The sequence below is a fragment of the Mesoplodon densirostris genome, chromosome 15 (assembly GCF_025265405.1).
Source record: "Mesoplodon densirostris isolate mMesDen1 chromosome 15, mMesDen1 primary haplotype, whole genome shotgun sequence".
NCBI lineage: Eukaryota > Metazoa > Chordata > Mammalia > Artiodactyla > Ziphiidae > Mesoplodon > Mesoplodon densirostris.
In genome coordinates, this window is record NC_082675.1 from 74,873,194 (window position 1) to 74,899,921 (window position 26,728).

Consider the following 26,728-nt stretch of genomic DNA (forward strand, 5'->3'; position numbering starts at 1 on the left):
ATAGTTAGGGAATGTTTAGCTTTACACCATGTTTGTTCTTCCGTATGTAACTTTCTTTTATTCTATAAATATTTATCAAATTGCATAGTGTTTGCTATGAGGGAGCTCAGACAAAGTGTGAAATGTAATTCTTGCCCTTATAGATGCTTATAGTTGGGTAGAAAAAGAAAGGATAAATACTTCTAAAGCTAAAACTAGTTTGAGTTGGGTATGAAACAAGAGTCTTAGGAGCATCACAAGGTGTTAACGTAATTAAATGCTAAGGGAAAGGTGCATTCAGTTCAGATTTTAGCTCAGTACCTGTTGAGGCTCTGTGAATAAAGCAAGCAATAAAATATAGTCCAGCCTTAAAAGAAATTGCAGGAAGATAGAGTGAAATTAAAAATTAAAACTGGGGCTTCCTTGGTGGCGCAGTGGTTGAGAGTCCGCCTGCCGATGCAGGGGACACGGGTTCGTGCCCCGGTCTGGGAGGATCCCACGTGCCGCGGAGCGGCTGGGCCCATGAACCACGGCCGCTGAGCCTGTGCGTCCGGAGCCTGTGTTCCACAACGGGAGAGGCCACAGCAGTGAGAGGCACGCGTACCACCAAAAAATAAATAAATAAATAAATAAATAAATAAAATTGGGTTTGATACGTGGAAGAGAAGAATTAGACTTACATCTAAGGTACAGGGAAGCAGATTTGAGCACCACTGTTCCATGGAGCATCAGCAGGGGTGGGGAGATGCCCGGGAAGGCTGCACAGAAGAAATGCTACCTCATACTATACACATAAGTATCTGGAGGATATGTGGTGCAAACCGTCATGGCTTTGCCAAGTGACTGCCAGCACGTAGTACTGGAGTGTGATGCTCTAGGAAGCGGGTAATGGGAGGCTGGGACAGGTGAGGTGGGCAAGTCCAGCGGCCTAATTCCCTGAAGCTACAGAGAATGCCAGGTGGGATTTAGGGAGAGAAGGGACACATTGAGATGTGTGTTTCCAGAGGTTCACTCGTAGCTGTGTGGGATATGGGCAAGAGAAGGAGAGGCAGGTGGCTGGAGAGATCGGGAAGGCCCACCAAGGACCTGAGAGCTGAGCTGGCTGGAGGGGGAAAGGGTGTGAATGGGCGTCCAGGAGAGGGAAAGCTGTCTCAGAAGAGCAGGGAGGAATGTGTCATGGTCTTCAGAAGATGTGGATTTGAGAGGCTTTGAATGGAAGGTTTATAAAGTCCCAGGAGATGTAGTCAAAATGGTGGGTTGAGGATTAGATTGTGGACCGTCTCGAAAGCCAAGAAGTTTGGATTTTGCCTTACACATAAGGAGACGGTGCAGTGAAAACCCTGTTGCATCTGATCTCAAATACTGTGTCGTCTCCCATGACAGAGGATGGTCCTGTGTCCCCGCCCCCTGTGAGGGCAGCCCACCCACCTGCACACTCCATCCAGCCCCCTGTTGACCACTCGAGGGTGTCAGCCGCCCGCACTCGTCCACTCTCTCCTGCATCTTTCTCAGTATCATAAAGCTCTGCCCTGGTACCCTTATCCTAGCAAAGCAGCCTTCCTCACCCCCCTTCCCTACTGCCATTTTTTCTCTCCCTCCCTCTGTAATAAATCTCCCTGGAATCGTTGTCTGTCCTTCTGTTCCCTGCTTCCTTCTCCTGTTCAGACTTCCGTCCCACCACTCCACCAAAGCCACTCTTGCCCACCTGTCCAGTGCTTCCGTGTCCCTGAGTTCAGGGGGCTTGGGTTTCTCAGTTGGCGTCATCGTTGACCTGCCTGAAGCACTCGTCTGCTCTGTCCTCCTAGAAGTGCTTTCTTTGCTGGGCCTCTTAAGCACTGTCTTCTCTTGGTTCTCATCCTGCCTCATCGATAGCTCTTCTTGGTCTTTATCATCTTAGGACGTTGATGTGTCCTTTGACTCTCAGACGGTTCTCATCCAGGCCCATGACTCAGAGTGCCATCTATGTCCTAGTGACTCACAGATCTATATCTGCAGCCAGACCTCTCCCCTGAGATCCGGACTAACCACCTATTTATTTAACATCTCTGCTTAGATCTCCAATGGGCTTCTCACACTTAACGTATCCAAAACGTCACTCTTTTGATTCCTCTCCTTCCCTAATCCTGCTTCTCCCCTGTTTTCCCAACTGGTAACTGCTCCACCGATGCCCAGGCCAAAGAATTTGGAGTGATGCTTGACCCCTTTTTTTCTCGTCTTTGTCACCTACATTCAGCCCATCCATACACCTACCCTGGAGGTACATACCAAATCTAACCGCTTATCATCACCCTTTTTCCCCAAGCCTAGGGCACAGGATCTCTCCCCTGGAGCTTGTGCCCTGGCTCCCTGCTTCCACACTTGGCAGCCGGGGTGACACATCTAAACTGTGTCTGATATATTGGTCCTCTGCTCAAACGCTTCAGTGCCCCCTCCTCGCACTCATGGACGATCCGGAGCCCTCACCATGGTGTGCAAGGCTCTGTTGTCTGCGCTCTGAGCTCCCCACCTGCCGTCTCCAGCCCTCGCTGCATAGAAAACCGCGGAAAGGATGTGATCGGGCAGTTCCCCAGGGAAGTATCAATGGCTCAGGAGTTTGTGCCTAGATGTCCAGCATCACTAGGCCTCAGAGAGAAACAAAAGTGCAGTAGAATTTTTACCATTCCCTTTGGCAGAGCTGAAGAATGTGACCTGGTGTTGAAGACTCCTGATGAAGAGACACCGACTTGGGCCACTGGTATCCTTTTTGAGGACAGTTCAGCAAGAAGGGTCACAGGGCCTTAACATTTTTACAACTTGAAAGTCTATTTTCAGAAATCTATCCAAAGGAAATAATTGGTTGACTATAGAAAATTTTATCTGTAAAAGTTAAAATAATCTAAATCATTAATAGAAGATAGTTAAATGGATTATGGTCCATTTATACAATAGAATACAATGGTGGATTCAGAAGAATGTGGAATCATCAAAATATGTGTAGCTGTGTGTGCTTTACAAGCAAAAAATCAGGTGACAAATCAATATGTATAATACAGACTCATAAATACACGTGAATCCGTGTATCCAGAAAAGACATGGGCAGGATATATAGCTAGAAATTGATAGTGTTTACCTCAATTGGTGAGATTAGAAGCAATCTCATTCTCTTTTAGTTTGCAATAACCATTTGTTATTTTTATAATTGGCAACAGTAAGAGAAAGAACGTGAAAGCCGCAGCATCTAGATGCATCGTGTTACTTCACTTTGATATGGAAGCTGCCAGGCAGGAGTTCCTTCAGTTTCCCAGTCCCTTCACCCGCCCACCACTGGACGTGTAAATATTGCACCTGTTTATGGACGGAGCCTTATCTCCAGTCCACAGGAGGATGTGCTCTTCCTTCTGTGTGAGTCCCTCCCTGTCTCCCCACCTCTGTCCTCGGTGTCTTTGTTTTTTAGAGGCTCTTATCAGGATTTAAACATGCCCACATCTCACCCATCTTCCAGGAACAAGCAGTGCTTTGCTCTCTGTCCAGGACTTTATGGTAAATTTGTTATTCTATGAACACTTTGTAGAACATGCTCATATTTTTCCAGTAGATAATTGTGTATTCAGTTATTTTTTTCTTTTATTCATTTACACAGTGACTATTTACTGAGTGTTTTCTGTATGCTGAATGCCAGGGCTATAAGGACGAATGATCCACAGCTTCTGTTTTCAAGGACCTTACAAGAGAGTGAAATTCCTCCTGAAATAAAAATAAAAAGCCAAAAACAGAGTTCAGGGCTTTTCTTTGGAGGAAGAGGCACACCATATAGATAGGTATTTTATCTGTTAACTGAAAAATTTTTACCTTACTACCATTAGTCATTAGAGAAATGCAAATTAAACCACAATGAAATACCACTAGCCACCCTTGATAATGGCTATAATAAAGTAAAATAAAACGGCAATATCAAATGCTGGGAAGGCTGCAGAGCCATTGGAGCTCTTATCCATTGCTGGTGGAAAAACAGAGTACGGCCATCTGGAAAACACTTTGACAGTTTCTTATGTAATTTACCGTAGGACCCAGTAATCCCATTCCTAGGTATTTACCCAAGAGAAATAAGATCGTATGTTGACACCAAAAACCTGTCCATGAATGTTTATCGTTTATACTGTATACTTTAATAATTTTCAAAAACTGGAAACAACCTAGAAGTCCTTCACCTGGTAAATGGATAAACAAACAGGGGTCTGTCCATACAACGGAGTACTGCTCTACAGTGAGAAGCAGGGACTACTGATACACTCGATAGAGTTGCCAACGCGTGATGCCGAGTGAGAGATGCCAGGCTCACAAAACCACACACATTATATACATGGTCCCACGTACGTGCCAAATGGAAAAAGCAGAACTGTAGGATGGAAAACAGATCAGTGGTTTTCAAGAGTTGGGTGTAGGAAGGAGGGGTTGACTCTAAAGGGGCACATGGGAATTTGGGGGGTGATGGAACTGTTCTATATATCTTGATTGTAGTGGCAGTTACTTAACTGTATCCATTTCCCAAAACTCATTAAAAAGTGAATTTTACATTTCGTAAATTAATACCTCAGTGAACCTGACCTAAGATCTTTTTGAGGCAACAACAAAAAAATTTTTTTATATGAGCTATATTCACATGGTTCAAAAATCCGAACAGTATGAAGGAATGCAGTTAAAAGCCTCATTTCAACCCTTGCCACCCTTGAAGTTTCTCTATGCCAGTATCATCCTATATGCATCTGTGTTCTCATTTCTACCTCTTTTTAACACAGAACACGGGTTATTAATATAATTTTCTGCACCAGTTCCGTCTCCATGTAATTTATGTTACAGTTCTTTTCATATCAGTGCTTTGAGATCTTTCGTTCTTTTCTACCGCTGCATGACAAGAATATTGTTTTGAGTGCCTATCATTTACTTAACCATTCCTCCTTGGATGGGCCCACATTTTTTCCCATCTTTTCCCCTTACACACAGTGCTGCAGTGAATAACCTTGTATGTAAGGTCAGTTCTGCTGTAATGCCTATGTTGAAAACACAGATTTGTTCCAATGTAGTTGATACATCAGGGAACAGTTGAAGCATAACATGAATTCTGAGTTTGCTCGTGTGATTCCATCCCTGAGAAACACTAGGTGAACATAGAAAACTGTGCAACAGAGTTGTGTAGGAGTACACCCGACACACTTGTGCACACACCTTCTGCCTTCACCAGTGACCTCATCTCCCCATGGGCTGAGTCACACAGGTCCACACCTGGTGTTACAACTTCCCTCCAATTTCAGATAACCCTCCTTACACCACTTCACAAAAACTCAAGCAAGCCCCCTGGCGCTCACTTCCACAAGCAAACTGAAGGTCTTTTTCAAGGTAAAGTGCCACATTTTTTGCAGCACCTAATATGTGTTTCTTAACCGTTTAACATGTGTAAATCCATGCTAGTTTAGTTTTTATTAAATGAGTCATTGGCAGTTTTTGAATGTTACGCCCTGAACTTCATGGTTGCTGGAAGTCTTGTGGGTTTTGTTGCCTGATTCTGCATAGTTCAGTGATTTAGAGCACGTGTTCTGTGTATGTTGTCTTAATTCAGAACTGACTGTACCATGTGCGGGTTTATTTGTAGAATAGATTCCCAAGTGGAAGGGTCCAGGGTTTTAGGAGTTAAATTCTGAGGGATTGCTGCTGTGGTAGGCGTAAATTATGCAGTTGGTTTGGTTTTCCTTTTTCATCAAAACCGCTATGATAGAGCTGAAGGATGTATGTCAGCATGCTTTGGGAATAACTTCGCTCCCGTTTTATCTTAAACTTGTGGCTGTTCCTGGACGTGTGCTGGTCGTCAAGGAGGCCCTGTGCGTGTTGGTGTGAGGCAGATATCTTGTGGAGGAGGGAATCGCAGAAGAGATGGAGATGAGTGGGTGTCTGGCCAGATGGGAGTGTGAAGTTGTGGCTTTTCTCCCTCTAACTTCTTCAGAGTCACCTGAGACAGGAAGGGACTGGTTATCAGCATGGAAATGTCTGATCGTGAGAATGCCCACATCCACCAAGTGCCATCCAAAAAGAATGGCTTTCAGAGGCATTTAAAATCCCAGAGCTCAGACCTGAGCCCAGGGCTGGGGCATTTAGAACAAAGGAGTTTGTTTGGTAAGAGCAGTTAATAATAACGCTTTCTTTCCAGAAGGACACAAACGTAAAAGAGTCAAAAATTGGAGATTAGGGAGAAGGTTTAGGAGGTGTACCCAAGGGTTTTATTTGATATTTTACTCCTAACGTTTTAGCAAAATTTTCAGACCCTTCCAGCTTATTAGTTCACTATTTCTTTAAAGAGTTCTCTTTAAAAACAAAATAGTTTATAATTCATAAATTTCTTTTCTGATTTTAATTAACTATAAAAAGTGCACTTAAGGCCCTGGTTCTGTTCATATCAGTTTATGTAGCCTTGGAGCCAGCAGAAGTAAAGGACGTTAAAAGTCTTGAAAACAGAATCATGATAGACTTTTACACTTTCTTTTTCCTTTTTTTTTAAAGTTAATTATTTATTTGTTTTTGGCTGTGTTGGGTGTTCGTTGCGGTGCGCGGGCTTCTCATTGAAGTGCCTCCTCTTATTGCGGAACACGAGCTCTAGGCGTGAGAGCTTCAGTAGTTGCAGCACGTGGGCTCAGTAGTTGTGGCTCGCGGGCTCTAGAGCGCAGACTCAGTAGTTGTGGTGCACGGGCTTAGTTGCTCCGCGGCATGTGGAATCTTCCCGGACCAGGGCTCGAACCCCTGTCACCTGCATCGTCAGGCGGATTCGTAATCACTGCGCCACCAGGGAAGTCCTACACTATCTTAATACTGTTTTTTCCCATGTTTGTTTGATTAAAAATTGCTTCCTGTGTCACAAAGTAGCAGTATGAACTATTATAATATTGAAGATACAAGTTATGAAGATAAATTAGGCAAAGCACCTTTAAACAGGTTAGTATTTAAAATTTAACAAAGAAGAAAGTCATTTGTCTTGTTAGGTATTGTGAACATGGCAGGTTTGATCTGGAAACTGGAGTTTAACTTGTAGATTTCTTGTCCCCAGTGATTTTGAAACCTTGCCCCATTGTTTTGAGATTGCACAGTTCATTTCTGCAATTTTTTTCATAAAGATGTTGAAAAAGAGTATCTCATACATTGTCAACTCTTTTTGAAAATAATAATTATTGATTTAGCTAAGCTGCTCTTCATTTATTATCTTCTGAGGATTTCTTTATTGATATTTCTCTATTACAATTTTGATTTGATATTAATATAACTACACAGTAACAAGAAGTAGAATATTAAAATCTTCACCATAATAGAAAATCCAGTCTGCATGTCTCTGAGGTCTCTGCCCTGTTCTGTGCTTAGAAAGATATACTTCCATCGTCTCCCTCCTTTATGATTATTTGCTACAACTGTCTTGCTTTCAGAAAGATGTCTTGTGTTTCAACTCTCCCAGGTGGTCTTAACACTGTCCATCTTATATGTACAGAATTCAACAGGAGTTAGGTATTCGTAGATGTTAAAAACCTTTATTGAAACATAGTAGAACTATTCATAACTGACTGTTCTTGACTTAAAGTTTTATTGTAAAAGAAACCTCTTATTCATTCTCTGGCTACATATGCTAATAAAAGAGACTAGGGATGGCCTGTTTAATGTGATCAAAAATTTTTATGAAGCAGAAGGGACAGGATGTCTCAGGCACTAGTTGGTCACTTGCTTTGTTCTCTGTGTCTCTCTTTTTTTCCCCAGAGATGATTCTTACAGTCTGGGATATATGATGTATGTGCATATATCCCGGGGATATGCTTAGGAAAACAGTACAAGCAATGGTACGACTTGCATCTTTAACTTGGAGAAGGAACTTCCTCCTTTGCCTTTGTCTGGGTTCAAGACCTTTTCACTGTCCGCCGGACTGATTTGCTTTATTTAAAAGATAGTATTTTCCACTTTTTAAAAAATGAAACTTGGATATGTAACTTTATTATTACTAATAAAGTAACACATATTGAGGATTTCTCTGTCCCGAGCACTGTGTTAGCCCTTCAGCAGCCCCCTTCCCCCAGCACCCTCTCTGAGCACAGCACTGCTGTGATCCCCACTTGGCAGCTTGGGGAGTGGGTGTTTATGGAGGTTGGGACACTTTCCCCCATCACGTGGTTTGTGAGTGGTGGAGAAAAGGTGCCAGCCCATCTCTGGGACTCCTCTCAGCCGCCTGAGTAGCTTTGCTTACCAGCTTGAATAAGGATGTGTTTGTCAGGTGATTAATGTAAAAATAATTTTTTAAAAAACATCATTTCTGGGCTTCCCTGGTGGCGCAGTGGTTGAGAGTCCGCCTGCCGATGCAGGGGACACGGGTTCGTGCCCCGGTCTGGGAAGATCCCACATGCCACGGAGCGGCTGGGCCCGTGAGCCATGGCCGCTGAGCCTGCGCGTCCGGAGCCTGTGCTCCGCAACGGGAGAGGCCACAGCAGTGAGAGGCCTGCGTACCGCAAAAAAAAAACAAAAAAAACCAAACCATCATTCCTTTATCGCTTAGGTCACAGTTGCTTGCTTATCTCTTCTTATTGCCAAAGATAGTAACCCAATTTCACGTGAGAACTTATTCCTTCTTCATCCCTATTTTTCACGAGGGCTGAGCCAAATTTGTTTCATTCATGAGGCGAACAGTTCTTTCTTGATTTCATTTCCTTGTGATATGACATTACTTCCAGACTGCAGTACATATCATGCCCAAATAATTTGTTTTAAACGTTAAGCCACTAATTTGACTTCAAAGGTTCCACATGGGAATCTGTTGAATTAACATTATGTCTTAGCCAAAGTGGGAAACTTTCACTTTGATTTTTATATATCTCTTGATCGTGCTCTCTTGCTTTCTCAGTGTCCCTCCCCAGCACACACACACACGCGCGCACACACGCGCACACACACACACACACACTCTACATATACCAACAGGCAATATCCCCAAAGTGGTTTCAAGCTTGTGTTCTTGAGATAACCAAATGGTATCATTTAAAACAAAAAGCATTCTTGGAAAACTCTTTCCCTATTTAAGGAATAATTAGTTATTAGTGGAGAAGCTAAAATGTTTAAAATTAGCCAGAGATGTAGTTTAAAATGGCATATTGGAGAAGGAAACCTGTTCTTTCTGGATATAACAAATTAACTAATGGCTTTATTTGGTATCTGCTGAAGAATTGTTTTTCTAGGTTATCTGCTTTTTAAAAATAACGTCTCTTACGCAAAGAAAATTTATGTAATGTTTTCTTTTCAGCTATCTGGGTGTTTGTGTTGAATCAAAATCATAAGTGTTTTTAAGGGAAAAAATCGTTTTTTAGTCTTATGATAAAGTGTTCTCTAGAATTGAACCCCTCCGTGACTACTCCAGCCCTGCCCACCCTTTCTGTTACTTTTTTTCTTCTTTTTTTTGTGGTACGCGGGCCTCTCACTGTTGTGGCTTCTCCCGTTGTGGACCACAGGCTCCGGACGCGCAGGCCCAGCGGCCATGGCTCACGGGCCCAGCCGCTCCGCGGCATGCGGGATCCTCCCGGACCGGGGCATGAACCCGCGTCCCCTACATCAGCAGGCGGACTCTCAACCACTGCGCCACCAGGGAAGCCCCTGTTACTTTTTTTTTTTAATTGATTGATTGATTGATTGATTGATTGATTTTTGGCTGCATTGGGTCTTCACTGCGGTGCGCGGCCTTCTCATTGCAGTGGCTTCTCTTGTTGCGGAGCACTGGCTCTAGGCACGTGGGCTTCAGTAGTTGTGGTACGTGGGCTCAGTAGTTGTGGCTCACAAGCTCTAGAGCGCAGGCAGGCTCAGTAGTTGTGGCGCACGGGCTTAGTTGCTCCGTGGCCTGTGGGATCCTCCCAGACCAGGGCTCAAACCCGTGTCCCCTGCATTGGCAGGCTAACCACTGCGCCACCAGGCAAGTCCTCATTTACATCTTTAAAATCTTCTAGTCTTGTTACTGTATTGCTAAACAGCAATGATACTTAGACTCTTACAAAAGTTTTTAATTTGTAAAGTGTTTCCGTTTTTGTTCTCTCAAGTGACTTTCTTTCCTTTTCTCCTAATAAAGCAAATGAAGAAGCACCCCTGCCGCCAGTGTGACAAGTCTTTCAGCTCATCCCACAGCCTGTGCCGTCACAACCGGATCAAGCACAAAGGCATCAGGAAAGTTTATACCTGCTCGTAAGTCGTGATTTCTAATGTGGGAAGCACAGTGAAAGGATTAGCCTGGAACTTCTCGAAGGTTTTTCCCATTTCACCATTAACTTTCCATTTTCCCATTCTCTGCTCCATGGTGTATGGATTTCCTTTCGGAATTGTATTTTGTCTTGACAGACCATTCTTGCTTGGTTTGTAACACTTAACAATATTAAAATAAAAGGGGGCAGTCCCTTGCCCACCCTTTGTATGTTCTTATCTGTTACCTTTGTTCTTTTTTTTTGGCCACACAGTTTGTGGATCTTAGTTCCCCGACCAGGGATTGAACCCGGGCCCTCAGCAGTGAAAGCACAGAGTCCTAACCACTGTACTGCCAGGGAATTCCCACCTATGTTCTTATCCATTATACAGAGATAGGCATTTTATTGCTGAGAATTTTGGAGAAGTGGCTCACGGGCAGGTAGGTGCACGGTTGAATGAGATGCCCTGCGGTCTCTTACACACAGTGAGTTGCAGCAGCAGTAAGCCATTTGGGCTGGTGGATCTACTCAGGGTTCAGAGCGGGCCCTGGTGGGGCCAGTCATGGAGTCATCCTGGACTGGACATTTGCCCCTCGGCTGCAGTGCATCCGTCATCTCAGCACACACTGTTGGTTAGAGACCAAATTCAAGGAACTGAGTGGGCCAACCCACTGAGTGGACAGTCCATGAGATTCTTCTTTGTATATGAAGGTCAGAGATTATTAGCTTATTATTAGTGAGAAAGCTTTCTCACCCACTCAGAACATGCCTGAAGTGAGGTGATGTAACAGGGTTACTTACTTTAAGGCACTTCTCATAAAAAAGGACTAAACGACACAGAAGCCATGTAGCCAGCGTGTGGCCATGATGAAAGCAGGGCTCCGTGTACCATGTGGCTGAGGGAACGCGAGAAAGTCAGCTGCCAGATCGCTGCTGCTTTGCTGTGTCTTCATTAGTTAGGGAAAGTTTCTTGGGTAGGAAAACAGGGACCCTCCTTCCGTGAAATTGAAGCCAGGAGTGATTTTGGTGAGATGAGAACATGCTGTAAATACAGACTGTATGTTGAGACTGCATTGAAAGAATCAGTGAATTTAGGAGGAAACCCTGGGCTGAGAAAATGGAAAGGAAGGCTGGCGTGGATGGCACAGTCCTTCCTCTAACAGGTGTGTTCATTTCCTCGTGAAGTGCCTGTAAGGCAGTGAGGTGCCAGGGTTGTCCGGCTAACTTCGTTGGTTCTTCGGTGTTGGTGCTGGTTCCCACTGCTGCCCCATAGAGCGTCTCTAACAGGATATCATCAGATTTGGGAGCCAATCGTTATAAAATTCTTAGAAACCTCTCTGAAGACAGCAAATTTGGTTCTTCATAAGCCATGAGGAACTTTCCATCTACCTTCGCTGCAGTGGTATTCTTGATGTCTGGCTTAGAGTATCTGTCATCACCATGGTCATTCACTTTCCTTTACCTGTTTTTGGCCTGTTTGATGAAGAAAATGATAAATTCATATCTTCTAAAGAAAAACTGTAATCATCATTAACAATTTTGCACAAGCTGAAATGACAATTTAAATAATTGACCCGTTTTGGATATCTGGTCACAGTTTTCTGCATTTTAATCGACTGACTGAACACATGTATTTGAGCACTGCGGTTCTAACCATGCATATTGCATTTGTGCTTTGATGAGGAATTTGATGGGGAGACAGTCTGTCTTGTCTGTGTTACGGCAGAGTGGACAGGAATCATTAACACCAGCGTGAAGGAGTCAGGCAGGGACTTTCTTCCTGTTAAAGTGTCTCATGACGTAAATTCTGAGGGAACAGTCTGAGTCACTGGAAAGAAAACTTTTGAAATTTAATGTTCTCCATGTTAAAATTACAGCCATCTAGAATAACGGATTAAGTAATACTTTAACCAAACTCAGAAAATAAATACTCCATCAGACCCAAATTAGGCTGGTCCTGTAAGGACACAAAAACTGATAGAAAACTTTTAACAAAAGCTGCAAGAACTTTGTTTTTTTTTTTTTCACCAATTGGAAACTATGATGCATAGCAAAATTACTCTTTCGCTTTGGACCAGTGGTACTCATGCAGACGACCCTGGCCCCTCTGAGCGGGCTGTCGGCCGGCTGAGGGCTTTCAGCAGTGAATGTGCGCCTCAGTCAGTTCCTTTAAAGCAAGTAGGTTATTTCCTTGTCTTTTTCCTCACAGGCACTGCCCAGACTCCAGGCGTACCTTCACGAAACGGTTAATGCTGGAGAAACATATCCAACTCATGCACGGAATTAAGGATCCTGACTTGAAAGAAATGACAGAAGCCACCAATGAGGAGGAAACAGAAATAAAAGAAGATACCAAGGTCAAACACTGCACGTGTTCTCTTTACAGTGAAGTTGTGTTGACTTGCTTTTGCCATTTTGTTTTTTGCGTTTAAATTATTCTACGGTTACACAGTTTTAAAAATTCAGACTGTGCATAAAGCTTTAAAATAATAGGGACGCTCTCTCTGCACTCGTTCTGAGCTTTCATCTTGCTCCTAAAAGGTAACCTTTATTAAGTTTCTTCTGTATCCTTCCAGACACAACTTTAGGGATTGATCTACTTACATATAAAATTTTTTTAATTTTATGTTGACTCACAGAAGTTGTCTCTTAGCCAGGGGATTGTGTGAATCTAGACTCCTTTTCATTGGCAGTATATTGGTTGTGAGAGGTACCTAATCAAAATTGATTCCATTTAGCTTCTCTTTGTACTGATAAAGGATTACGATAAGATTCGTAGATAGTGCCTTATCAGTAGGTAGTGAACTTGAAGCAGACAGTAGAACGTATACTAACCTGAGTACACAGTGTGTGTGTCGCAAGTGCTGTTGCAGTAAAGCAGACACTTAGGAGACCTGCTGTCTTTGGCCCTGTGCTGCGTCTGGAACATTCCTGGGTAAAAGCCTGTGTGTGCTTTCAAGGAGTTAATCGTTGAAATCAGAATACAAGTCAGGGGCTTCCCTGGTGGCGCAGTGGTTGAGAGTCCACCTGCAGATGTAGGGGACATAGGTTCGTGCCCCAGTCTGGGAAGATCCCACATGCCGCGGAGTGGCTGGGCCCGTGAGCCATGGCCGGTGAGCCTACGCGTCTGGAGCCTGTGCTCCACAACAGAGAGAGGCCCGCGTACCGCAAAAAAAAAAAAGAATACAAGTCAGAGTCGTGTTGCATTAAATTGTAACCCCTTCCCTCAAGTGATGGGGAGGCGGGGGTGGAATTAAAGAATGTATGTGCAGGAGCAGCTTTAGGTCGAGGCGGAAAAGCAGGACGGCCGCGGAGCTGGGAGGACAGGGCGTCCCCTCGGCTTGGATTTTTAGAGAGCTGGAAGGGAGACAATTTGATGGGGCCAGAGAGGAAGGAGTGGGAAGTGAGTGGGCAGGAAAGGGCGCTTAGGAGACCCGGGGAGGCTCGGGTGGCTCCATCTGAGTCTCGGGAAAAGCACAAGTGCAGACATCTTCTCCTCCACGAGGTTGCTTTTCAGTCCGCCCGCCCCCTGCCTCTGCTTGGCCTCATCTGCGCACTCACCTGGTCACCCTGCCCCGGCCCCCCTGGCCTGCCTCCTGGACCCCTTTCCCCATGTGGCCTCCTGGCTCAGGCTGTCCCTGCCACACTGCACGCTGGCTCCTTCATGGCTGTTTGTCACTCCATTGGCGCCTGCGTCCCACGAGGGCCGGGACCTGTCTGTCCTACCAAGCCGGCTGATGGAGGATGCCTGGTCATCCTGGAGCTGAGTCCACCTCTGTCGGGGGGCTGGAAGGCACGACCCTTGGGTGGGGTGGCGGCCGCGCAGCCGTCAGGAGCCCGCACCCCCCCGCTCCTGGGACACGTTTCCCCGCAGCCCCGGAGCCCACGAGCACCGACCGCCCGTCACCCGCCCAGAGACCGGTTTTCAGTGCGTCACCCGCTCTGTTTTTCTCTCCAAGGTTCCCAGTCCCAAGCGGAAGTTGGAAGAACCCGTTTTAGAGTTCAGACCTCCCCGAGGAGCCATCACGCAGCCCCTGAAGAAGCTGAAGATCAATGTGTTCAAGGTGCACAAGTGCGCCGTGTGCGGCTTCACCACGGAGAACCTGCTGCAGTTCCACGAGCACATCCCGCAGCACAAGTCGGACGGCTCGTCCCACCAGTGCCGCGAGTGCGGCCTCTGCTACACGTCGCACGTCTCCCTGTCCCGGCACCTCTTCATCGTCCACAAACTGAAGGAGCCGCAGCCGGCGGCCAAGCAGAACGGGGCTGGTGAGGAGAGCCAGCAGGAGAACAAGCCTGGCCCAGAGGACGCGCCGACCGACGGCCCCGTGTCGGACAGAACATGCAAAGTGTGTGCAAAGACGTTCGAGACGGAAGCTGCCTTAAACGCCCACATGCGGACCCACGGCATGGCCTTCATCAAATCCAAGAGAGTGAGCTCGGCAGAGAAATAGCCGCGCACCCTTCCCGCCGAGAGTCCTGGTCCACATTGGAAACATAGAGACAGTTTTCTTACAAAACGTTGGCAGTTCTCATAGAGTGAACAGTACTGTCTAGGCTGTTGCAATATATCCGCCTTCCACTCCCTTCTCCGCCTCCTCCTGTATATCCTCCTCGATTAAGTATTAAAACAGTATTTGAGTTGAAAAGAGTTTGTATATATTTAAATGAATAACTTTTTATACTCTTTGTTACATGTTTATATCAGTATTTAGTGGGAAATGTTTTGAAGTTTTTTTGTTTTGTTTCGTTCTTGGTTTTTGTTTTTGTTTTTTAATTTGAGTTAGAATTTTTCTTTTTGTACTGTTTCTTTAAAACAGTTCTTAGTATCAGGGGCAGTTCCTGAATTCAAATAAACCATTTTGTATGTCACAGATTTGAATGGGTTAACTAATTACAGGCTACGATAATGCCTTTTTTAGTGTTTTTAATTTTTAGAATTCACTACATAAATTGTAGGTGACTGTAGGTCTCAAAAACACTAGGGACTTTTAAGTGTCTTAGCACTATCCTCAACGTGCCTGCTCCGCCAGGGAGTGCCGGCCCCGCCAGGACCACAGCCCGGCGTGTGGCGTCTTCTCCAGGCCAAACTGTGTCGAAAGCAGCCTTGCAGGTCGCTTCTTTCTCAGTAGGGGGATGAAAACTTGGGCCAGAAATCCAGTAAGGAACGTGGATTAGTTCCGTCTCAGAATGGGGAAGGAGGGTATCCTAAAGGGAAAAAACGGGGGTGCGGAGTGGCTGGGGGCAGCGGTGGCTTTCTGGGCCGATTTGCAAGGCTGACTTCTGAAGAGCACAAGGAGATACAGCAGCGAAAGGGCTGGACTACTGTAAAAGTTACAAATACATAGTTAGACCAATAGATTTATATAGTCAAGCTTTTGTCATGTAATTTATTAACTATTGCAAAGACACAACTAAAAATATCAAGTATTTCTCTGGCTCTTGACAGGAGAAAAAAAAAATCACAATTGACTTAACCCTTTGCTGTCTAAAGAGTTGGCGTTTCCTGTTCAGGGTGCTACTGCCAAACGTCCTGGTACTTAGACTTGGGATGCACAACTTCCACCTTATTGATGCAGCAGCCGGCGTGTCGCAATTGGCCGTTCGAGTCAGCACTGAGGCACCTGGGTTTAGTTCAGCCATTTCAATTAGTATCGTTAACATCGGTAGTTCCGCTTTCTTAGTGCAGCCGAGGTACTCTTTTGTCCCTTCCAAACGTTTATAGTTCTCTGGGAGAGTTATACTTTTTGGTTTTGTGTTTTGTGTTTTCTTTTGCATTTTATATCTTGTATTTATCCCTAAACATGTTTTGTACTTGTTTTTTTTTAAGAGAAGAAATTCTTTTGTGTATATATAGATATACCTGCATGAGATACTGTAGTCAACGTTCGGTTCCTCAAAAGGTCTTGCTGCTGTCAGGTGTCATGCACTAACCATATCCATCCTAACTGTATTAAACGCATTTCATATGTAAATAAACGTGGGACATTTGGCCCTTGTGCTTCCGTGAGAGAGTTATTGATGGTGGGTCGCTGACATCTTCATGAAGTTTAGGGAGTGATTCATTGCAGGGATGGGCTACGGGATATTGCTGAATTCTCCCTGCTCAGAAGAGCAGCATATTCATTCTCGTTAGCAGTCGGCTATTTTGTCACTTTCATATTGACTCCATCAGTACATCGGTATAACCCGAGGGTGTGATTAAGTACGCCTCGACTTGAAATTCAATTGCTGTTACTTGTTATATTTATACTGTATTGCTCTTAAGTTGTATTCATAGCACTTTTCATATGTTTCTGCATTTGAACCTTGCAATAAACCTGTGTGGTGGGCTGCACGGGTCTAATAGCCTAGTTTTACAGTCGAGGAAGCTGAACTCATTAAGTTCTTGGCCTAAGCCCTCAGAGCTGGTAAGTGGCTTTGCGTATGACAACCCAGATATTCTTGCTCTAAATCTAGTGCTCGCGCTATGTGTTTATGTACATATTCACAAATACTCCTTTATTCAACAAATAAAAAGTATGTGCAAAACACAGTACTAGAAATTTTTGTTTGTGGCACTATGACTTTTATAAGATAACTTGGGAGTCTATCTACTCATAAATACCCAGATGTGCTAGGTAATGTGAAATTGGCATCTATTAAATGCCTAGATGAGCATCCAGGAAAGTTTTAAAATAGGCCCAGAGGTCCAAAATGAAGAAGAAACTAAAATCCAGAGTAGAAAAACAGCACCCGATGCTGTAGCCCTGGGAGGAAACCTGGATGGTTCAACTGAAGAGAGAATTGATGAACTGGAAGATGGATTGTGAAGAAATTCCCTAGAATGCAGCAAAGAGAGAAGGAGATGAAATATATGAAAGAGCATAGGAGTCCAGAAGGACAAAATAAGCAGCGCTAACAAGTTTAATAGGAGCTCCAGAAGGGGGAATAGAAGGAACTGGAGAGAGCCGGTGTGGAAAATTCTTAGCTGTTAATGAAAAGACATGAATACTTGGGTTAACATGGTGAATGCTGAGCAAAAAGTCCACGTTGGGACTTGTGAATTCTACCCATTTTTCATTAGTTGAAGATACTGGGTGTGGTCGTCAATGTGGGCATTTGAGAAACAGAACATAGACCAAAGGTAGAAAACTGGGGCACATTCCATGGATTTTTAGGAGTCCCATTTCCTCTGTTGGTGGGGAAGGGGAGGTGAGGCTGACAGAGTAGCCTGGGTCCAAGGTGTAAAAAGCCTTGAATGACAATCTCAGGGGTTTGTACTCTGATAGAGATGAGTTATTTGGACAGGGGAGTGACAACCAGATTAACTGGTGACAGTGCTTAAGATGGATGGTGGGAGGGACTTCCTTGGTGGCACAGTTGTTAAGAACCCACCTGCCGATGCAGGGGACACGGGTTTGAGCCCTGGTCCGGGAAGATGCCACATGCAGTGGAGCAACTAAGCCTGTGTGCCACACTACTGAGCCTGCACACTAGAGCCCACGAGCCACAACTGCTGAAGCCCGAGTGCCTAGAGCCTGTGCTCCACTACAAAGAGTAGCCCCCGCTCACCACAACTAGAGAAAGCCTGCACACAGCAATGAAGACCCAACACAGCCAAAATAAATAAATTTATTTTTTAAAATAAAAATTTATTTTTAAAATAAAAATTTATTTTTAAAAAATTTATTTTTAAAAAAAAGGATGGGACTTCCCTGGTGGCACAGTGGTTGGGAATCCGCCTGCCAGTGCAGGGGACATGGGTTCGAGCCCTGGTCTGGGAAGATCCCACATGCCGCGGAGCAAATAAGCCCGTGTGCCACAACTACTGAGCCTGTGCTCTAGGGCCCATGAGCCACAACTACTGAAGCCCGCGTGCCACAACTACTGAAGCCCCAGCGCCTAGAGCCCGTGCTCGGCAACAAGAGAAGCCACAGCAATGAGGAGCCTGCACACCACAATGAAGAGTAGCCCCCACTCGCCCCAACTAGAGACAGCCTGTGTGCAGCAACAAAGACCCAACATGGCCAAAAATAAATAATAAATAAATTTAAAAAAAAAAAAAAAAAAAAAAAAGGATGGTGGGAGTGTATCAATCAGCATAAGTTCCGTTATGCTATGGTTGTAACCCTGAATCTTAACGGCTTATAACAAGACTTCTTTTTCTTTTTTTCTTTTGTTTTGGCTGTACCCCACTGCATGTAGTATCTTAGTTCCCTGACCAGGGGTTGAACTGGAAGTGGAAGTGCGGAGTCTTAACCACTGGATCGCCAGGGAAGTCCCCTGAGACTTATTTCTTGCTCAGACTGGAGACATTGCTCCAAATCTCTTTATCCCCTTACCCCACTTTCAACAAAAGTTGCTGCTTATTGGGGCAGACGGAAAGTGCAATTGAACGTTCTGGCACAGAAGTGACAGATGTCACTTCTCACAGTTCATTGACCAAAACCAGTAACGTGGTCCCACCTAATCACAAGGAGGTCAAGAAGTGTGATCCTACCATGTGCCCAGAAGGCAGAAGACTGAAAATATTTGCACAGCATAAATGACCATCACAGGAATGAAGTTTAAATCGAAGTAGCTATGGTGCCAACACAGTGGTCCACGTGGGCATGAGGACTCGGCTTAGGGTGGGGGAAGTATTCTTGGAAAGAGGCTGCAGCTGTAGGTAGCATTTCAGAAGGAGTATCAAGGAAATTTTCGTGCTGTGGGATACAGAGAAAGAAGAGAAGCCTGAAAGTTCAAACCTAGGTGATTTCTTGAACAGATTTTTTTTCAACGTTTAGATTACTTAAATAGAAATATGGAAGTCAAAATTAAGAGCTGTTTATGGGGCAGATGAACTTTAGATATTCATTCAAGGTTAGTTTTTGTTTGAATGTGTGTGGTTGGGTGATTTTATTATCAATAATTGAGTAACAGTAATGCATAAGGAAGAATGCCATCAAGGTGGTAAAACATGAAATGAAGAAAAGGACAATGCAGGCTTAGAATCCCTGGCATAGACAACTGCTTCCTCCCAAACACATTTTCTGCAAATTCCTGACTCCTACTCCAGTAAGTATTCCAAAGAACAACTGTTCCACCCCAAAGCTCTGATGGGTGCCTCTCTTCGGGGTCGGTGGGCTAGTGAGTTCTGTCCCAGGATCTTTGACCAACGGAAATTTCCTGTTGAAAATTTTGGCTGAGATAAATACATCATTTCATAATATATTCATCATGCTGTGAGCACTGTTATTCTTTTTTTTTTTTTTTTTTTGATGCCTACTTGGAAGGGGAAAAAAGAAATGTGTTTAAAGAACTTCATAAATAAAATATGACTTAAAGGAACCATTCATCTGTCCCAGAGAATTGTCTGAAAATAAAGAGGGGAGTGCCAAATGCAGGATGCTATTTATGCCATTTAGTTTCTCTCTCTCTCTCTCTCTCTCTCTCTCTCTCTCTCTCTCTTTCTCTCTCTCCAAATCAGATGCTGTAAGGATCCCAGATTGTAGCTCTTACTTTTAAGCATACATCTTTTAAATAACCTGGAATTAGTTTCCTTAAAAACTTGGCTTCTGCTTTTGCACTATGCAGTCTTCGCTTAAATGGATCCTTGAACCTTCTTGTTTGACTTTCTTTTTGCAGTGAGGAACCTCACATCCCTACAGAGTTAATCATAAACCTTTGGGATATGACAATGTGAACTTATTTCTCTGCAAAGAGCCTCTTTTCCTGCTGCTAGAAGCTTCTGGACTAGCCAGTTGTAATTTTGTAGTCACCATTACTCCCAAAGCACTGACTCTGAACAGCCCAGTCTCGGTCTACATGTTTTGGGTGTAAGGCCAAATTTGAGACTTGGCTACTGTCCGTCTTCCCTAGCTAGTTTCCAAATTAAATTTATGAGGTTAGTTTTGACTCCGAAAGCAACACTATTTATACTCTTTCACAGTATTTAAAGGAACTGATTATTTAATTTGCTTTGCTTTTTATTATAAGCTGCTATCCTTGAGCTTTTCTTACAGTTATAACTGTAAATTACACTACCATGGCAAGTCTGTTTCTAAGTGCACTCCTTTGCAAGATGATATTTTTATCTAGAGGCACTCTATAATTAGAGTTCACCCTAGCACACCTCCAACTCAGTTCCAGAAAGTGTGGGTTTAGCCTAAGAGTAATTGTCTGACCTTCAGGTCGAGTCAAGTTTAATTGAATCAGTTATTTCTGGAGAAGAAACATCATCTATTTTTTGAAAAAACAAGGAAGGCAGAGATCCACTGACTGGAGAGAATGGTGTGAGGTTGACATGAGTCAGGAAAAAGCAGAGTTGTATGTGTCAAAGGGAACGACCCTGTCTTGGAAAGGGTAGAAGATGCATCTCTAAGCAGGGGTGATGGACATTTATCTTGACTTTGTCAGTTCAGTATCTGATCCCTTTCTGGGGTTGGGAATCTACCATTGTATGAACCTCTGAGGGATGGATCTTGCCTCCTACTCCCGAAACCAGAAGGTCACTCTCCCTGACCCCCAGCAGCCTAACCTTAGGCATGGGATGACCAATACTTGGTCCAAATGATGCTCCTGCTTTGACTCTCAAGCGGGTGATACAACAAAGTAGGGACAGTTTAAATGTACTCATTCTGGTGGCATGGGGGCGATGGTCATGGTGATTGCAGGTGGAGAATTACACAGAGCATTGCTTTTGTTGGTCAGGGAAAAGGAAGAACCAAGATCTGGAAGAAAAGAATGTAGACATTCCTCGGAATCTCGGCCAGTTGGGAACCAGTCTGCCTTCCGGAAACCACGGACCATCTTGGACCCGGGGTGCCATCATGGTGGGGCATTTTGAAGCTTAAGCTTTTCCTTCCCTCTTAATAAGACACCATCCAAGCAACATGACAATATCAATTATTTTATTTTATTTTAATATTTTATTGAAGTATAGTTGATTTACAGTGTTGTGTTAATTTCTGCTGTAGAGCAAAGTGATTCAGTTATACATATATACATTCTTTTCATATTATTTTCCTTTAGGGTTTATCACAGGATATTGATATTGAGTATAGTTCCCTGTGCTATAGGGACATGTAGGACCTTGTTGTTTATGCATCCTATGGATACTAGTTTGCATCTGCTAACCCCAAACTCCCAGTCCTTCCCTCCCCCACCCCTCCTCCTCCCATCACAGGACTTGGCACTTGCTGATCCCTCTGCCTGGACTGCTTGCCCCAGTTGTTATTCCCACGGGGGCCTTTCCCCTTCTTTCAGGTTGGCTCTGAAGTCACCTGCTCAGAGGGATCTCGGGGTCACCTCACTCAAAGTGCCCACGCCCACCAACAGCACACACCCCCTTCGACACTCTCCATTTCTTTACCCGCATTATTTTTCTTCCCAGCACTAATCCCTCCTGCTACTGTATGCTTATTTGTTAAACCTGTGCCATCCTCTGGATGAAACATTCCAAGCTGTTCCATGAACTCTTGCCTGCTTTCTGATCTGCGTTCACCATTTCCTCTCATTGCAAGAGGCGTTTTTCGAAAATTTTGCAACCTGGGAGCAGCAGGTATTAGTTTTCCCATCCGGTTGACCCTTATTCTTGTCAGCAAAGACAACTCCTTGTTTTCTCAAGTCCATTGCCAAATGATGAGAGGCCGAATGCGCTTTCCTTTTCTGTAGAGCTAGTTACTGGAATAAAATGACTGTGGCATGAATACCAGCATCAGCTAGTGATGGCCACGGCCTCAGGACATGATAGAGGCTTGCTTTCAGGAAAGGAAGGCGTTATTTATTTTCATGTCCTATTTTTATGCCCAGCTCATTGCCTTGTGGAAAACAGGTGCTTAAAATGTCTTCATAAAACAGCTGAATCTCTTTGAAACTTGATTAGTCATAATTTTATTCCTTGAGGGTTGGGACAAACGTTACAACGATCTTGAAAAGTAAGATTCTCTTTTTCCTTTTTGTTTAGGTGGAATTTAAAAACTCATTGAGGCGGTTTTTATTACTAATGATTAAAATGTGGATATGTGTTCCGCTCATTATATTTTGCCCCCAGTTGACAAAAGATGGAGTACTTAGTACTGAATTCTAACAGCGATTTCATATTTTCAATAACTACACAATATCAACAACTGACTTGGAAATACATCTAGGTTTCGGGGATTTTTCTGTTTAAGCATTCTTAAAGATTCAAAGTACCTGAACCTCCAGTAGTTTCACCCCTCCCCCTTCTTCACCTTTTCTTAACTTCGAAAGAGAGTTAAGCACAGGAGATACATACGGAATTGAGACCTTAAACACTGATTAATGTTTGTCTATCACTCTAACGTAATCCTAGGAAACAACTGAGGTAGGCTGATTATGTGCTTTTATGAATTTACAGATGAGGAAAGTGAAGAGCTTAAACCCTGGTTTCTGGTGCCAAATTAGGTCCCTTTTTTAGTCCAAGTTGTTGCTTTCTCTGTGTAGTTCCAGATTGGATGTTAGCCTTCATTTTTTGCACTGATATTTCAGCTTCTACTTCAATTTAAGAACAGTGTCCCTGGTGCATAGTAACAACCAATGTATTCATGGCAGAAAATAATTTTGAAGGTAGACTCAGAGGGTTTCAAGGTCAGAGAAGACCTTAAAGGTAATTTTTTTTTTTTTTGCGGTACACGGGCCTCCCACTGTTGCGGCCTCTCCCGTTGCGGAGCACAGGCTCCGGACGCACAGGCTCAGCGGCCATGGCTCACAGGCCCAGCCACTCCGCGGCATGTGGGATCTTCCCGGACCGGGGCACGAACCCGTGTCCTCTGCATCGGCAGGCGGACTCTCAACCACTGCGCCACCAGGGAAGCCCAAAGGTAATTTTTATAAAGACCATCTGATGCTGAATCTTGTCTTTAACACTCTCATCCAGTGCTCAACCACTATTAGGATACCTCCAAGGTTGGAGACCTCTATACCACTGGAAAGAGCCCAGGCCATCTTTGGGTAGTTTTGAAGAGAAAGCTCTTTACTGTTTCAAAAGTGTCCCTTTGTAACGTGGATCTAATGATCTGTTTTTTTCAAGGAACTATTCACCAGTAGCACTGTAACTATTTCAGCTTGTGTGCCTGAATCTTTTTCTTTAGGTCAATAGCAATAACAAAGAATAATAATAAATCGCCACTGTTTATTACGGGTCTACCATAGGTCAGACCCTGCAAGGCCCCCTTGTATATACATTATCTGGGTGTCTGGTATATATATTATCATCTGCAATGTGTGTAGTAGGCATTTTGAATATAAAGAGAATAACATCTAATTGTTTTGAGTATTTATGGTGAGCCAGATACTGGCAGTACTTTAAATATGTTAATTAAATCACACAGCAATTCCAAGAGGTAGAGACTACTTGTTTTCCTAATTTTCCAGATGAAGTAACTGAGGCAGTGAGATTTCCCTGGGTCACACAGGAAGTGTCAGCGTTGGGTCTTAGCTATTATATGAACTGCCACTCAGAAAAGCACAAAAGGCTAAAAAGGGCACACTGCCTGCCCATATGGAGCATCCAGGCTGTAGGAGAGAGGGAAACAGAAAACAGATGCCTTCAATGTGAGGAGATAAAGAGAATATGCCAGGCGAGTGGGGAGTCCAGAGAACAGACACCTATTCTGACCCAAGGGGAAGTCCAGGAGGGCTTCCTGGACAAGAGAGCTTAGAAGAATAAGTAGGCTAGTAATGCTCAGGAGGAGGTGAGCTGGGCAAAGAGCACTGGGACAGGGGGCACAGCAGGAACAAACGAACAGAGGTGAGAGACAGTGGAGTGTGTACAAGGAAGTGTGCTCTGGTCTGAATATTTGTGTCCCCCTAAAATCCAGATGTTGAAATCCTAACCCCTAAAGATGATAATAGGAGGTGGGGCCTTGGGGAAGCGATTAGGTCTTAAGGGTGGACCCCTCATGAATGGGATGGTGCTCTTTTAAAAGAGATCCCACAGAGCTCCCTCGTCACTTCCATCCTGTGAGTGTTCCAGGAAAATGGGGCGTGAGGGGATGGTCACGTCCCAGGTCTTGGGTGAGTCCGTGGGACGGGCCTCCAAGTGAGAGTCCTTGGAAAGAATTCAAGAGAGTGAGCCATAGTCAAGTGAAAGCAGGTTTATTGAGAGAGATACACATTCCATAGGCAGAACGTGGTCTGTCTCAGAAGGCGAGAGTGGTCCCAGGGTGTCGGGTCATCTGGAAAAGTGGGGTGGTTAGTGTTTATGGGCTGGGTAATTTCACAGGCTAAGTGGGAGGATTATTCCAACTATTCCAGAAAAGGGGCAGGGATTTCCAGGAACTGGGCCACCGTCCACGTTTTGACCTTTTATGGTCAGCCTCGGAACTGTCATGGCGACTGTGAGTGTGTCACTTAGCATATGCAAATATATTACAATGAGCGTAAAATGAGGCTCAAGGTCTTCTGGAAGTCGAGTCTTCCACCTTCTTGGGCCTAAGTGGTTCTAACCAGTTTATGTCCTGTACGCCACGGCGAAAGGTTGTGCCCTGCCCCCTTCCCTGCTGACTCATGAGGACACAGAAGGTGCTGGCTAAGACAGCAGGAGGAACTTTACCAGAACAGCAACTTGATCTTGACTTCCCAGTCTCCAGAACTGTGAGCCCTAAGTTTCTGTTGTTTATAAGACACCCAGTCTGTGGTATTTTGTGATAGCAGCCCCAATGGACTCAGACAAAGGGTAGGGGTCTGGGAGGCTAGAGGCTGCTGTGAAGCCAGGAAGTACAACTGAGTCACAGTGGATGTTTTCCATCAGTGTAAACAAAATTTGCATCACATTTTAAATGTAATTGGCGAGGTTATTATTTAAGGACAGGCTTTCTGGAAAGAATATTTACACCATGAGAAATCCAGATCCACACATTTTATGTTTTTTTAAAGTAGATGAACGCAGTTACCACCGTCTTATGTCAGCATCATTTGCTTCCCAGGACATGTGTCCTAAGCTCCCACAAGAGGACGGGTGTGTTTATTTGTCCTACCGCAATGCCGTCTCTTTCCATGGGGGAGTTAATCACTCCCACGTGTGGCTTTCAAGTCCGGCAAGCACATTAACAGATGCATACAAAGCCCAGATGATGATGTAGAAGCCCTTCTTTGCTTATCATTTATCTGAATGTTATATAGGTTGGATTCACACTCATTCTCAGATAAAAACCAAATATTGCCACTTAACATCCTCGGTATATTTATTTTTTAAACCCAGAGGTATACACAAGACATCTAACTAGAGAAAATCTAGCTTTATCCATGTTAGCTGGAAATGTTAATCTGCATAACTAAAGGAAGCCAGGTGGTCAGCGGCCCTCACATCCACAGCACGATTTTGCTCAACAATAACAAGTTGTATACAAATCCGTTTCCATGGTTTGTTCATTGCAGCCGCTTTGCAGGTGGCGGAGGAGACGCAGCTTGTCTCTGCATGTTAAGGGGTGAGAATGTCACATTTCCCCACAACACGTTATAGACTAGTGTTTCATACATATGAGGCTTTGTCTAAGAGGGGAGTTTTATCCTGACAGGTTAAGATCCTGACCAAAGATGGTCCTGACCTTACTATTTTGTCTTCTCTCTTTTCAGTTTCAATTGCCTTTTGTTTTTCCTGCAAGAAACATTTCTCTCAAGTGCCTGCAGGACACTGATGAATTACTTTCTGATCTGAATTCAGTGGAACCCAAAGAATATGCTCAAAGAAGTAAGTAGGTTTTTCTTAACCGGTTGGGTAGGTGAACGCAGGGCAGACAGGTTTGGGCTGGGGGCTAGAGAAACTCCTGAGAATTAAAAACCCAGAACCAAATAGGAGAGAGAAGGATCCTCAATTTATAAATTGCTCCAGGAATCAAGGAGGGAGGAGGAATTTTTTTTGCAGAAGGCAATAGAGGGCGTGGTATTCTAGCCAGAAGGAATCTCGTGAGGACCAATCTCTTAATAAGACGAGGATTACTTGTAAACTGTATGATGCTGTTTACTATTCTGAAGTTGATAACATTTCACTGTCATAGGGGATGGCTTGGTTTATTTCTTTTTCTAGACATTTAGTCTGCTTTGGGTAAAGAATAGCTTCATTATTCAGGAAACAGGTCTTGCCCATTATATGTCGGATAGTAAATTCTGAGGAGTATTCTGGTGAATGCATTGGCTCAAGCTGGAAGAAGTTCAATGGTAGCCAGACCTCTTTGCATGTGATATGGGTGGACATCAGGCTGCTGTAATTATTTTTGTTAGTTTCCCAAAATTATTTTCACAAATAAAGGGACATATATTGATATCTTCCTGACGGAAAGGGGCAGGAAATCAGATTCATTTTCAGTGGGATAACCTCTCTAGGAGAATGATTCATTGTTGATGCTGATGTAAACAACTAACAAGGAAAAATGTAAAAACTCACTCTTTCCAAAGCCAGAAACACTATCATAGCAATTTCCATTTCTGCTTTGTACACATGACTAGTTTACTTTGTATTGGAAAAACCTTTAGTAGCGTAATATACACTATAAAGAGAAAACAAGTTTTGATCTAATATTGAGTAACTCAAAATGGCACATGGTTTGAAG

At 44.0% G+C, this 26,728-nt stretch overlaps 1 protein-coding gene across 15 annotated transcripts in view; it reads left to right on the top strand.

Annotated features, from left to right (window-relative positions):
- ZNF532 (zinc finger protein 532) overlaps positions 1-16,187 on the top strand; it is a 114,664-nt gene extending 98,477 nt beyond the window's left edge. For all 15 annotated transcript variants that reach the window (XM_060118146.1, XM_060118151.1, XM_060118148.1 and 12 more), the window contains 3 exons: positions 10,085-10,197; positions 12,403-12,550; positions 14,153-16,187. In XM_060118146.1, coding sequence (XP_059974129.1) covers positions 10,085-10,197; positions 12,403-12,550; positions 14,153-14,647 — 756 coding nt within the window. In that variant the 3' untranslated portion in view covers positions 14,648-16,187. The remainder of the gene's footprint in view (positions 1-10,084; positions 10,198-12,402; positions 12,551-14,152) is intronic.
- The last annotated feature ends 10,541 nt before the right edge of the window (positions 16,188-26,728 follow it).